The following is a 14,848-nucleotide window of genomic DNA, read 5'->3' as shown; positions in this document are numbered from 1 at the left end:
ACTCTCTGCACACTCCAAGTACTTTACATATAATAATTCATTTAGTAACACAACAACCTATTGAGGTTTAGTAATAATATTAATCTTACTTTACAGCTAAGAAGACTGAATACATACAGGCAATTTAAAAGACCTTGTCACAGGACTTGAACCTAGATAATCTGGTTTCAGAGCACACACTCCTAACCACTATGCTATACTGCCTCCTGATAGGGATATAGCCAAAAACAACTTGAACACCCACTAAATTACACTGTAGAAATCTTGGGGTCCACATGATTTTCTACAAATCCTGCCTACCTGAAGGAACCAACAGCTAACCTAAAGAGTACCTTTTCTTTTAGAGCAAGAGCCTTTTGCGAATCTACATGAATCCCATCTTCTTCTGACTCGGATTCTTGAGACAAAGAATCATGGGTACTCTCTTCTTTGTCAAGTTCATCAAGGATACTATCCTGAAATCAAAAGTTGGGGAACAGTATCATAATTACATGACCATTAAAAAAAAAGATATACTGCCCCCCCAAAAAAGAACATTCAATAGAACTTAAGTTTTTACAACCTAAGGACTTAAAGGCCTATAAAAATAATCCAAATAACCTCTCATTATTAAGAGTTAATTCAGAAAAAAGGATATTCTTATTTAGAACACCACGATCCAAACCACTTACACAATTTGATTTTGAACTCATATAAAGTAAGCTAAGTCTACAAACCACCCCTAAATCACAAACTGTTAGCAGTGAACTATTATTGTTTTACATAAGAGAAGTTTTATCTAAAAACCTTTTTTCTTTCTGATTTTTAAAACAACAAAAACTGCTTGCAGAGTACAATTAACTCCTGACTCTCACAGCAACCTATATCCATGTTTTTCACTTGAAGAAATTGAGAAATAAAAGTTAACAAACTCACTCAGGGTCACTCAGCTAGGAAGTGGCCAAATGAGGATCTGAATCCAACCAGTCTGCCTCCTCCAAGGAGCTCTCAATAACTGTTATACTGTTTATCAATGTATTCTGAAATATAGCTGACTACCAAAGAAAATACACAACATGCTCATCCAGTAATTTCCAATCTCTTTTGACTCAGACACTCCTTTCATGATAATAAATCATTTCATGGACTGCAAAAGTATTTTTTTTAGCTATTTTTTTTAGCATGCATGCATGCATGCTCAGTTGCTTCAGTCATGTCCAACTCTTTGCAACCTCATAGACTGTAGCCCACCTGGCCTCTCTGTTGATGGGGATTCTCCAGGCAAGAATACTTGAGTGGGTTGCCATGCTCTCCTCCAGGGGATCTTCCCGACCCAGAGAGAGAACCCATATCTCATGTTTCCTGCACTAGCAGGCAGGTTCTTTACCACTAGCGTCACCATATATAATAAAAGAATGATTTTTAGTAAGAATTTTTTTTTTGGCCATGCATGTGGCTTGCAGAAACTCCGTTCCTCAGCCAGGAATTGAACCTGGGCCACAGAAGTAGAAGCTCAGAATCCCAGGCCACCAGGGAATGCCTGAGTAAGAAATTTTAAACCAGTGAGAATTAGAGTTGATTAAAGCTCATATAAACAAAAACTTTATTATATAAATAAAATCCTTTCTGTCTTTTACAAGTTATTACTATTCTAAATAATTTGTGTAAGAAAAAAACTGTTGATGAATATTTAAATGAAATAAGATCTATGCTTAGTTTCATTAAATAAATAAATATTAAAAGATGGGACTGAGTGACTTTCCTGGCAGTTCAGTGACTCCACACTTCCACTGCTGGGGTCAGGGAACTGAGACTCTGCCTGTCGCAGAGCGCAGCCAAAAAAATTTAAAAAAACAACAACAAAATAACGAAAACAAAACAAAAAGATGGACTGAAATGCAGCTATGGGTTTTAGCATAAAGATTCTAGAAATACCACCAAAAAACAGAAAAAATAAATAGAAATACCACCAGCCTACCAATATGAAAGCCAAGACTGTCCAACCTTCCTACACTGACAAGTGTAGAAAACTAACGGCAACAGAACGTCAAGGCCACTGCTCACATCTGAACTAGCATGGAGTGGTAAGTAAACAGCTATATCTTTCACGGACACAATAAAATGACAATGTCAAACAGCGCAGTTCAATCATGAGTGCCCTGGCCACACAAAGCAGGAGTTCAATCAATATCTGTTGAATGAGTAAATGACTGTAGAAAACCACCTCTCTAAGAAATCATCTGACACTGTGCCTTTCGGGAAAGGGCATCATAAGCACATATCAATTTATGAAAAGGATAAGCCTACATAACAAGGGGTAAAGTTACAAAAAATGAATGGTTCCATATTTGGAAAACCATTTGGCAGCATCTTCTAATGCTAATGCATATATAAACTACGACAGAGGCATTGTACTGATGGTAATTAATTCTCCAACTACACTGTGTCTCATGTGCAGGAGACCAGAGGCAGGCAAAACACCAATTTAGAAAGGTGAAGCCTACCTTCCTGAGATTAAGATGGCCCTACTTTTATTGTCACACAGCCCTAATCTAAGACGAGACACAAAGGCATTCTCTTAACCATTATTCAACAGGTCCTTCAGCCTATTAAAAAAAAAAAAGATATTGGTAGAGTCTTTCTTTTCTTATATTACTGTCTCAGAATTCTAGCTGTTTAGGGGTTAGAGATAGTGAGGAGGAACAAGGTGGGTTCAACTATGAATGGATAGCACAAAAGAGATCTTTCTGGTGATGTAATGGTGGTTACCCACTTCCCTTGTAGCTTAGTAGGTAAACAATCTGCCTACAGTGCAGGAGACCAGGGTTCGATTCCTGGATCAGGAAGATTCCCTGCAGAAGGAAATGGCAACCACTCTAGTACTCTTGCCTGGGAAATCCCATGGACAGGGGAGCCTGGTAAGCTACAGTCCATGGAGTCGCAAGAGTCGGACACGACTTAGCGACTAAACCACCAAACCACCATAGGTCATAAAATGCCACAGAACTATACACACATTGTAGCAATGCCAATTTCCTGGTTTTGATACTGGACTATAGGTAAATAGAGCTTTCCTGGTGACTCAGACAGTAAAGAATCTGCCAGCAATGTAGGAGACCCAGGTTCGATCCCTAGGTCGGGAAGATCCCCTAGAGAAGGAAATGGCAACCCATTCCAGTATTCTTGCCTGGAGAATTCCACGGACAGAGGAGCTCAGTGGGCTATAATCCATGGAGTCACAAAGAGCTGGACAAAACTGAGGGACGAAAATACATAGTTAAATAAGATGTAACCATTAGAAGAAACTGGGTGAAGAGTTCACTAGACCTCTATGTACTATTGTTGTTTTTTAGTTGCTAAATTGTGTCCCACTCCTTTGCAACCCCATGAACAGTAGTCTGCCAGGCTCCTCTGTCCATGGGATTTCCCAGGCAAGAATACTGTAGTGGGCTGCATTTCCTTCTCCAGGGTATATTCCTGGCCCAGGGATTAAACTCGCATCCCCTGAACTGTAGGCATAGGCGGACTCTTTACCACTGAGCCACCAGGGAAGCCCCTTCTACATACTATCCATGCAAAAAAAAAAAGAAAAAGTAGGAAGAAAAGAATCCAGCTGTTTTAGCCATTATTCACTGAAAGAGGGCCATAGGAGAAAAGTTAATTGAAGAGCTATGTATTTAAGTTTTTATTTCACACAAAATAGTCTATAAGAGAAAGATACAGGTCCTAACAACTTTACATTGTTTTTCATTTAATCCATGACTCTCAACTAACTCCAAGAAAATTTTACTCAAAGACTAAGAAGCACACAACCAGATTAACTTACCACATCAAGTTTTGCCCATGCCTCATAATCATAAGACTTTATCCTGTTTTTTGTGTTTTCATCTTTGGTTTTTTTAGATGACTCTTTAACTTTGCCTCTCTTCTTTTTCCTAAAATTCCCATTTCGAATAGGAGGTAAATTCTAGGAAGAGAAAACAACACGTTTTGAGACAACTCTGTTACTTTTCTGTGTAACTAGTGATGTTTAAAACTCTCACTGAAGGATATTTTCAAGTAAAAGTAATTTTAGTTTAGTTTTCAAGTGGTTAGAAATACCAATTCATTCATTTCTAATGATAAACTTATGCCTGAAAAATTTAATTCATCCCTTGACAAATACTGAACATTGTTCAGTCATAAGAAAAATATTACCCAGAAATTTTAATTATACACTTAATTTGCAATCCTAAATTCAAAATTCAAAAACTGCTTGGCCTTCAGCCTTAATACAATGATTTAGCAACAGTACAATGGCAAACCAAACTGCCTCCACATTACAAACAGTATGAAAAAGCTGCCCATATCTGAATGTACTGTCTTAAGAAAACTGTTCAGTTGAGTCTAGGTACTCTCTGTGTTTAGGGCAATACTGTATGTTAATATATCATTAAGTATATAATTATATATGATATATATACAAGCCTGCCTATTTTATGATGCTATTCATTTATCTTAATTATCACATGGTCTTCCTCTCAGCAACTATGGACTAAGCCTTTAAAATGTCCTAATACACTGATAGTTAATACAAAGACTTTTAAAGGTAAAATTTTTCAAAATGTTGGCAGAAAGTAAATCTCTTTAATCAGCATTTCCACAAAACATTTTAAAAGCTGTGCTTTACTTTAAAATAAATAAATGAAGAGTTTCCCTGGATACTAAAGTAGGAATTTAATTAAGAAATTTACCTCTTCAGGAACACCATTCTGTCTTCTAAGTTCCATATCCTTTTGTTTAATATCTTTCTCCCAGTTTTCTAAATCCCTCATAAAGTCTTGTAACTCTTCTGCATTTTGTTTCACTTGCAGTTGTAATTCAATTGCTTTACTTGTTGAAGCCATTATGGCATGTAGAGTTTTGACCAACCAATCTCTGATAAGAATTAAATAGAATTATTTGGTTTATTTTCTCTTTTTTTGAAACCTAGCTAATTAATGATTTTTACCTCTTCATAAATGGCCAAGATATATGTAAAGAAAGGAACTTAAAATGATGCAGAAGAAAATTTCAGTATATTATGTTTTAAATGAGTCAATCAACGTTTGCTGAATAATCAAATGTAAAATAAACAGAAAACTTTGGGCATCTGTGCAATGGGAATGAAAGGCAATAAGGAGGAAATTACTGAAATTAGCAAACAGCCTATGGTAGCAGATTGGCTGCACATCTCTAGCGTTTATAAATTTAGCCAATTACCTCCTTTACTCCTTTTCCTTTCAACATTTATTGCACTTTGGCTATGTGATAAGCCCTATATTAAGATTTAGGGGTGCAAAAACAAAACAAGGTCCCTTCACTAATGGAGAAAAAAATAATCAAAATACTGAGTAACAAAATATTATGCTAGGCAGGACTTCTCAACCTTGGGACCACTGATGTTTTGGGCCACATAATTCTTTGTTGTAGGTCAGCTGTCCTGTGCAATTGTAGGATGGTTGGCAGCATCCCCAGCCTCTATTAGCTAGATGCCAGTATTACTCCTTTCCCTCTGGACTATGACAACCAAAAATGTCTTCAGACATTGTCAAATGTCCTCTGGGAAGCATAATAACTCCTGGTTGAGAACCGCTGTGCTAGAGGTTATGTACAGATGCTACAAAACTGACCACAAAGGACAGGTATAAATCAGATGGTAGGGTGGTAGGTTTAAGGAAAGAGTCACTAGAGCTGCTGCAATTTAGCCATGTTTCAAAAGGGGCCAGTCAAGTGATTAATGTGGAGGAGTAGGCAGGCAGAATGAGGGAGTAGGAGGAAGAAGGATGGAAGAGAAGGCTAAGGAGGATGGGACAGGTCGTGAAACGCCAGGCCATGAGATGTGACCAATAATCTGAAAGCCACGGGAAACATTAAGGTGGTAAAATAAAAGGGACATGATAATTCATTAGACTGAGAAGTTGGGGTGCAGAGAAGGACTCAAAGTCTTAGATTTCTGGTTTGGGAGCCTGGTAAGCTTAGTAGTACCATTTTGAGTCAGTAATCATAATTTCAAAAGGAAAAGAGGTTTCAGGATGGCAGAACAAGTGTAAAGATAGATTTTTTCAGTTTGGCATAAATTGATTTTGAGTTCTTATGAGATGTCAGGACACAGTAAGTAGTTACAGAGGCCTAGAAATGTAAATTCGGGTGTCACTAGCATGATGGCAGAAGCTACAATCATGAGATTTGGACATGTTTAATTACTGTGACAGTGGGCGGGAGGGAAGAGAAGGGGTCTGCAGAACATTAATATCTAGGGAACAAACTGAGGAAGAAATGCCAACACTAAAAATCAGGCAGTGGTATCTAGAGAGCTGGAAGGGAAAACCTGTAGTTACTGCCAGAAGAGAATTTTCATGAGTTCAAGAAGGCTACAGAGGTCATATGTGGGAAATAAAGTACATTGTATTTAGTCATATAAAGATTATTTAGAGTTCAAATAGGCCATTTTTTTAAGGACAGAAGTAAAATAAGCTGAATAAATGAGAGTATATGGGGATTAGTGTTTCATCTTTGATAACCTAAAATTGTTCACGAGTATGGAGGGGAGAGGAACTGAAAAACAAAGTTAAAGAAGATATAGGAAAGTAGATGAATGATGGGGCAAGGTCCCCAAATATGGGGAGGTGGGGGAGGTTAGGATGGGAGAGATACAAGACATTAGAAAAGGGATTCTCCTAAAAGATGTTTGCAAACCGCAGATAGGTCTTCTGACCCCTTAGCCTTGCCTCAGGAACTAAATTTAAGCTTTTTTCAGGCAGTGCACACGTTTGATCACACATGTATAACTCATTAAAAAACAAAACTAGTACAATGCTTTGCCGAGGGGCTCAAAAACGTAAATAAAAGCGCAGCAAGCCACTGAGATACGTGGGAGGTAGAAACCTGTTCCATTTTACCCATCATCTTTCCGCTCCCACGGAACCTGCGTCCAGGCTGGCAACCAGAAACTTCCAGCGCCTGAGGGCATCACTTTCATACCCAATATCCGGCCGAGCACTGCACACCCACGACTAAGTGCGGCGGGCCCCACGGAGGTCTTCTCGGGAGAATGCACCGCGATCCTTGACCACCGCAAATCGCCGAACCCCCAGAGCAACAGGGGCCGAGGGACCGACAGTAAGGTGGACCGTCCAGGCCCAGACTGCTCCGGGCCAGCCCCTCCCGAAACGCGCTCTCCGGTGCGCCGCTACCTGGACACCGCCGCGCCGGGCCGCGCCCCCGCCGTCCGCCCTCGCCCTCTCCGCCTCACCTGGGACCACGGCAGCACCCCCTCCTCCCGCCGGGCGACCCCAAAAGACTCCTCGCTACCGCAGCCCGCGATAACCGCAGAGCCGGCTCACCTCACCAGGCCGTTACCAGCCCCACTCCCACTGCGTCCGGCCCGCAGCAACTCACGCCCGACCCCGCCTTCCTGGACTTTCCCACAAGTCCTCGCGTGCTCTCGCCCCGCCCCCTGGAGCCGGGGTGGAGCATGCGCAGAAAGTCAAATACGCTGTGCCCTGCTTCTCAGGGCACAACTCGAGGATCGACAGCTGTGTTAAGGCAGGGTCTGCGGCTTTGCCTGCTTCCAGTGTGACCAGAGGAGCCTGGTAGGCTACAGTCCATGGGGTCCCTAAGAGTCGGACACGACTGAGCGACTTCACTTTCACTTTTCACTTTCATGCATTGGAGAAGGAAATGGCAACCCACTCCAGTATTCTTGCCTGGAGAATCCCAGGGGCGGGGGAGCCTGGTGGGCTGCCGTCTATGGGGTCGCACACAGTCGGACACGACTAAAGCGACTTAGCAGCAGCAGCAGTGTGACCGTGTTTCACAGTAGGTAATACAAAAAATGCAAGATCATCCTGACTTGCTTTGATTCCCCAAGTAATAACGCCTTGAAATATTTCCTTGGATTTTCCTCAATTTTGTCTCTAATATTTGCCTTGCTGTATGTAATGGTATTTTACAACCTTTATGAGTATGATAATCATATGAGAAAGTTACCTCTTATCTACCATGAATAGGCTGTGTAAACTGGTAACTCTAGCAATTTTTTTTTAAGTTCTTATATTTGGCAAACGAGTTTTTCAGTCTGACTGCCTTGCACCTTTACAAGTAAACTCTTTCTAAACGAGTCTGGGTCTTTCTTGGATATGTGTCAGTATTAAGGTCAGTCATTAGATTTGCCCTGGCCACAAAGAAAAAACGAATATGAAACTTTTAATATTTCATGCTCCTATTTCCTGAATGAGTGAATTTTCACTTTTCATAACAACTCAAATTATAAAACAAAAATAATTTTAAAAGAAGCGAAACAACCTTTTTATTGAAAGAAGCATAGCTTTCCATTTGAAATAGCCCTCAACGAGGGAGGAAACCCATGCCCCCTTCAGTGGAAGCTTGTAGTCCTAACCACTAGACCACCAAGGAAGTCCCAAAGCAACTATGTTTTTAAAAATTAATTCTGGCAGAGTCAACTGAAATGAGAGAGAAGGGGGACAGCTGGCTGCTCTAGTAAAGCATCATAGATTCTCTCACATATCTCTCTTTCTCTCTCAAGTAACATGATAATCAGTTGCTGGGCAAGTATAGAATCAAAGCGAGAAGACTTAGTCAAATAGTCTTGATGGCCGCCACCATCACTTAACCCTGAGGCTTCCACTGTCCTGCAAAAAGCTATGCCTGAATGGCAGCCTTCCCTCTGCAAGGGAGGTTGAGGGTTTTTCTTAGCAGTCATGTGCTCATCTCAAAACTAAGAATTCAATAAATAAGGAAGAAGAAAGCAATACTGAGAGCAACCAGTACCCTTTATTAAAGGCCTTATTGAGTATTCATCGAAAGAATAATGAATGAATAAATTAGTCCATACTGTGAGAAATCCAGGCTCACTGTAACCTGAGGAAAAGGGTTGAATTCTGAAATACTGATTCTGCCACTTACTGAAAATGTGATCTGAATGTATCTGTACATTGAGGCTTAATCTAAATTAAAATGAAGATAAAAATACTACTAGAGTGAGAAAGCATATGTAATCAGCCTACTTAGCACAATTTGGGACATGGTAAGAGCTTAACAAATGTTTCCTGTCCCTCCCTCCTGCAAAGGTAAAATCCAGACCCTGGGATTGAATAACTCTCCCCTGCATCTCTCCCTGTCTCCCAGTTGACTACCTGGAAGACCTCTGAAGAGGTCTCTAAGGAGCACCAGTTCTAGGTATCGGGAGATAAAGGTTAAGGTTGATAGCAAGGAAGGTGAACTGCTTATCCAAGAGCAAAATGATATCTGTATAATAAGGGATTATTCACTGGAAGGACTGATGCTGAAGCTGAAGCTTCAGTACTTTGGCCACCTAATGCAAAGAGCCAACTCATTAGAAAAGACCCTGATGCTGGGAAAGATTGAAGGTAGCAGGAGAAGGGGATGACAGAGGACGAGATGGTTTGATGGTATCACCAACTCAATGAACATGAGTTTGGGCAAGCTCCAGGAGATGGTGAAGGACAGGGAGGCCTGGAGTGCTGCAGTTTTTGGGATCACAAAGAGTCAGACACGACTGAGCAACTGAACAACAACAATAATAAGGGAGACAAGTAAGAATTATTAGAAGGAATAAGCATGTTATTTTATTTTATTTTATTTTGCTTGTCTCACAACAATGGTCATATTATCCCCATTCTGATAAGGACACTGACCTGAATAATTAAGGAATTTTCCCATATAATCAGCACATGATGGAGGCTGGTGAGCCCCTGTTCTGCTGTCCCCAGTCTTGCTCATTTGACTGGGAGTGCCCCTGAGGAAGGTAAGAGGAGGCTGTGTTATCAACCTGTACTCTGCAACTTACCTGGGGCACTCCTCAGTACCTGGCATGTTCCTAGCATCTGTGGCCTGAATAACATGTTCACAGGTGAGAAGTCTCCTTGTGTCTCTCTGGCACTTCCTCCTCCCTCAGCATGGTCAGCCTCTGCAACCACAAAAGCTGCATCCAGAGGCACCCTTATGTTCCCTGTATACATGGTCAAGGGGCTGGTGATTATCAGGGCCAGGAACCACCAGTCTCCATTTACCCCCTCATAGTCGATGTACGATGCTCCTTCCACTTTTTTTTTAAGACTTTATTTTTTGAGAGCAGTTTTGGGCTTACAATAAAATTAAGATAAATGTACAGAAAGTCTCATGTCTACTCGAAGAAGGTGGTCTTTGCCCCTCCCCCTTTCCTTGGCTATAAATTTGTAGTCTACTTAGTCCTTGGAGCAGAGCTCTCTTGCCTGCATGCTTGCATCTCCTACAAGAATACTATATTAATAAATCTACTTCTTGCCAAAAAAAATAAATAAATGTACAGAGATTCGCATATACTCCTTGCTCCCCAAATATACATAGCCCTCCCCTTTTATCAACATCACTCACCAGAATGGAAAAAAAAAATTTTTTTTACCGCTATGAACCAGATATGACCAGTATGTGTCATACCAAGTATGACACATCATAGTCACCTAGAATTCATAATTTAGCCAAGGGTTCACTCTTGGTGTTTGTTATACAGTGGGTTTGGACAAATGACTAATGACTATATATCTTTGGTTATAATACCATACAGAGTGTTTTCACGGTGCTAAAAATCCTCTGCACTCCACATATTCATCTCTCCCCCTCAACCGCCGCCCGCAACAACTATTCATCATTTTTACTGTCTCCACAGTTCTTCCCTTTCCAGAATGTCAAATAATTGAAATCATAGAATATGGAGTCTTCTCAGTTTGGCTTCTTTCACTCAGTCATATGAATTTCAGATTCTTTACAGGGCTTGATAGCTCATTTCTTTCTAGCTCTGAGTTATATTCTATTGTTGGATGTACCACAATTTTTTCACCTGCTGAAGGACATCTTGTTTGCTTCCAAGTTTGGGCCATGATGAATGGAACTGTTAAAAACCTCCATGCGCAGGGTTTTGTGTGGGTAAAAGTTTTCAGTTCCTTTCAGAGTATAATTACCAAGGAGTGCAATTGCTGGGTCATATAGTAAGAATATGCTTAGTTTTGTTACAGAATTATCAAGCTGTCTTCTAAAATGGCTATACCATTTTGCATTCCCGCCAACAATGTCTGAGAGTTCCTGTTCCTCCACATCCTCACCAGCATTTGGTGTTGTCAGTGTTCCGGATTTTGACCATTGTAACAGATGTGTAATGAAAAATGGTGTGTTTCAATTTGCACTTCCCTAATGACATCCCTAATTCCTTACTTGGAAGGAAGGTTATGACCAACCTAGATAGCATATTTAAAAGCAGAGACATTACTTTTCCAACAAATGTCCGTCTAGTCAAGGCTATGGTTTTTCCAGTGGTCATGTATGGGTGTGAGAGTTGGATGGTGAAGAAAGCTGAGCGCCGAAGAATTGATGCTTTTGAACTGTGGTGTTGGAGAAGACTCTTGAGAGTCCCTTGGACTGCAAGGAGATCCAACCAGTCCATCCTAAAGGAGGTCAGTCCTGGGTGTTCATTGGAAGGACTGATGTTGAAGCTGAAACTCCAACACTTTGGCCACCTCCTGTGAAGAGTTGACTCATTGGAAAAGACCCTAATGCTGGGAAGGATTGGGGGCAGGAGGAGAAGGGGACGACAGAGGATGAGATGGTTGGATGGCATCACCGACTCGATAGACATGGGTTTGGGTAAACTCCGGGAGTTGGTGATGGACAGGGAGGCCTGGCGTGCAGCAATTCATGGGGTCTCAAAGAGTCGGACACAACTGAGCGACTGAACTGAACTGAACTAATGACATTTGAGGTGGAGTATCTTTTTATATGCTTATTTGCCATCTATATATCTTCTTTGGCCTGTTGATGGTTGATGTCTGTTAATGTCCCATTCTTTAATTGGTTGTTGACTTTTTGTGGAGTCTCAAGAGTTCTTTTCATGTTTTGGATAACAGTCTTTATCAAATGTGTCTTTTGCGGATATTTTCTCCCCATCTGTGACTTGTCTGCTGATTCCCTTGATATTGTCTTTCCCAAAGCAGAAGTTTTTATTTTTAATTGAAGTATAGTTGATTTACAATGTTTCAAGTGTACGGCAAAGTGATTCAGTTTCTACGTGTGTGTGTGTGTGTGTGTGTGTTCCCTTATGTGTATATGCAAACTCGCAAGGAGTATATGCGAACACACACATATATGTGTTCTTTTTCAGATTCTTTTCCTTTATAGCTTATTACAAGATATTGAATACAGTTCTCTGTGCTACACAATAGATTCTAAATTCTCAATTTATCCCTCCTCCCTCACTTCCCCCCTTGGTAACCATGTTTGTTTTCTATGTCAGACTGGAAACAGACAAAAAGACTGTGAGTCTGTTTTGTAAGTTAGTTCATTTGCATCTTTTTTTAGATTCCAGATGTAAGTGATAATATGATTTTTGTCATTGTCTGACTTACTTTACTTAGATTGATAGTTTTTAGTCCATCTATGTTGCTGCAAATGTCATTATTTCATTCTATTTTATGAGTGAGTAATATTCCAGTGTGTGTGTGTGTGTGTGTGTGTGTCAGTCACACCTTCTTTATCCATTCATCTGTTGATGGATATTTAGGTTGATTCCATGTCTTGGCTATTGTACATAGTGCTAACATTGAGGTGCATCTTTTCAAATTAGAATATTTGTCTTTTCCAGGTGTATGCCCAGAAGTAGGATTGCTGGATCATATGGTAGCTCTATTTTTAGTTTCTTAACAAATCTCCATACTTTTCTCCATAGTGGCTGCATCAGTTTACATTTCTACCATCAGTGTAGAGGGTTTCCTTTTCTCCACACCCTTTCCAGCATTTATTATTTATTGACTTTTTGACAATGGCCTGATGTGAAGTGATACCTCATTGTCATTTTAATTTGCATTTGTCTAATAATTAGTGATGTTGAGCATCTTTTCATGTGCCTCCTGGCCATCTACTATGTCTTCTTTGAAGAAATGTTTATTTAGGTCTTCTACTCATTTTTTGGATTGGATTGGGGTTTTGGGGGTTTTTTTTTTATGTTAAGCTGGTTTTGGTTTTTGGTTTTTATATTGAGCTACTTATATTTTCTGGAAATTAATCCCTTGTCAGTAGTATCATTTGCAAATTTTTTTCTCCCATTCTGTGGGTTGTCTTTTTGTTTTGTTTATGGTTTACTTTGCTGTGCAAAAGCATTTAAGCTTAATTAGGTCCCATTTGTTTATTGTTGCTTTTGTTTCCATTACTCTAGGAAATGGATCTGAAAAAATATTTCTGCAGTTTATGTCAAAGAGTGTTCTTCCTATGTTTTCCTTTAGGCATTTTATAGTAGCAAGCCTCAGAGAAGGCAATGGCACCCCACTCCAGTACTCTTGCCTGGAAAATCCCATGGACGGAGGAGCCTGGTAGGCTACAGTCCATGGGGTCGCTAAAAGTCGGACACGACTGAGCGACTTCACTTTCACTTTTCCCTTTCATGCACTGGAGAAGGAAATGGCAACCCACTCCAGTATTCTTGCCTGGAGAATCCTAGGGACGGCGGAGCCTGGTGAGCTGCCATCTGTGGGATCGCACAGAGTCAGACACGACTGAAGCGACTTAACAGCAGCAGCAGCAGCAGTAGCAAGCCTTCCATTTAATCCATGTTGAGTTTATTTTTTATATGGCATTAAAGAATGTTTAATTTAATTCTTTTATGTGTAGCTATCCAGTTTTTCCCCAGCAACACTTATTGAAGAGACTGTCTTTTCTCCATTTTATATTCTTGCCTCCTTTATCATAGATTAATTGAACATAAGTGCATGGGTTGTTTCTGGGCTTTCTATCCTGCCCATTGATCTATGTTTTTGTGATCTATTTCTGTGCCAGTACCATACTGTTCTGACTACTATAGCCTTAGAATATTGTCTGAAGTCAAGAAGCATGTTTCCTCCAGTTCAATTCTTTTTTCTCAAGATATTTTTGGCTATTTGGGGTCTTTTGTATTTCCATACAAATTTTAAAACATTTATTCCAGTTCTGTGAAAAAATACCATTGGTAATTTGATAGGGATTCCACTGAATTTGTGCATTGTCTTGAGTAGTATGGTCATTTTAACAATACTGATTCTTCCAATCTAAGAACATGGTATATCTTTCCATTCATGTTGTCTTAAATTTCTTTCATCTTACAGTTTTCAGAGTACAGGTCTTTTGTCTCCTTAGGTTGGTTTATTACTAGGTATTTTATTCTTTTTGATGTGATAGTAAATGGGATTGTTTCCTTGATTTCTCTTTCTAATTGTTTGTTGTTAGTTTATAGAAATGCAACAGATTTCTGTGTATTAATTTTCTAACCTGAAGCTTTACCAAGTTCATTGATGAGCTCTAATAGTTTTCTAGTGGCATCTTTAGGATTTTCTATGTTGTCATATCATCTCATCTGCAAATGGTGAAGTTTTACTTCTTCCTTCCAATTTGGATTCCTTTTATTTCCTTTTCTTCTCTGATTGCTATAACTAGGGCTTCCAAAACTGTGTTAAATTAAAGTGGCAAGAATGGACATCCTTGTCTTATTCCTAATCTTGGAGGGAATGTTTTCAGCTGTTTACCACTGAATATGATATTAGCTATGGGTTTGTAATAGATGGCCTTTTTTATGCTGAGTTATGTTCACTCTATGCCCACTTTCTGGAGAGTTTTTGTCATAAATGGATGTTGAATTTTATCAAAAGATTTTTCTGCATCTACAGAGATGATCCTAATGTTTTGTTTTTTAATTTATTTATTTGACTTTGCAGGATCTTAGTTGCAGCACATGGGATCTTTAGTTGTGGTATCCAAACTCTTAGTTGCAGCATGTGGGATCTAGTTGCCAGGCCAAGGATTAAACCCAGGC

The 14,848-nt window shown here is 39.9% G+C and overlaps 1 protein-coding gene across 6 annotated transcripts in view; it reads right to left on the bottom strand.

Moving 5' to 3' along the window:
* RPAP3 (RNA polymerase II associated protein 3) overlaps positions 1-7,408 on the bottom strand; it is a 33,864-nt gene extending 26,456 nt beyond the window's left edge. The window contains exons 1-5 of one of the 6 annotated variants that reach the window (XM_081589134.1): positions 7,194-7,408; positions 6,900-7,064; positions 4,713-4,896; positions 3,806-3,946; positions 333-455 (exon numbers count right to left, since the gene is read on the bottom strand). In XM_081589134.1, coding sequence (XP_081445260.1) covers positions 333-455; positions 3,806-3,946; positions 4,713-4,896; positions 6,900-6,979 — 528 coding nt within the window. In that variant the 5' untranslated portion in view covers positions 6,980-7,064; positions 7,194-7,408. The remainder of the gene's footprint in view (positions 1-332; positions 456-3,805; positions 3,947-4,712; positions 4,897-6,899; positions 7,065-7,193) is intronic. The other 5 variants (XM_081589138.1, XM_081589137.1, XM_081589136.1 and 2 more) reach the window with 5 other exon arrangements.
* Positions 7,409-14,848: the final 7,440 nt, after the last annotated feature.

This window comes from Giraffa tippelskirchi, chromosome 4 (genome assembly GCF_054371585.1).
Source record: "Giraffa tippelskirchi isolate mGirTip1 chromosome 4, T2T-mGirTip1v1.2.pri, whole genome shotgun sequence".
In the NCBI taxonomy this organism is placed as follows: domain Eukaryota; kingdom Metazoa; phylum Chordata; class Mammalia; order Artiodactyla; family Giraffidae; genus Giraffa; species Giraffa tippelskirchi.
Note: the sequence above shows the minus strand (reverse complement) of the source record. Positions and strands in the feature narration are given on the sequence as shown.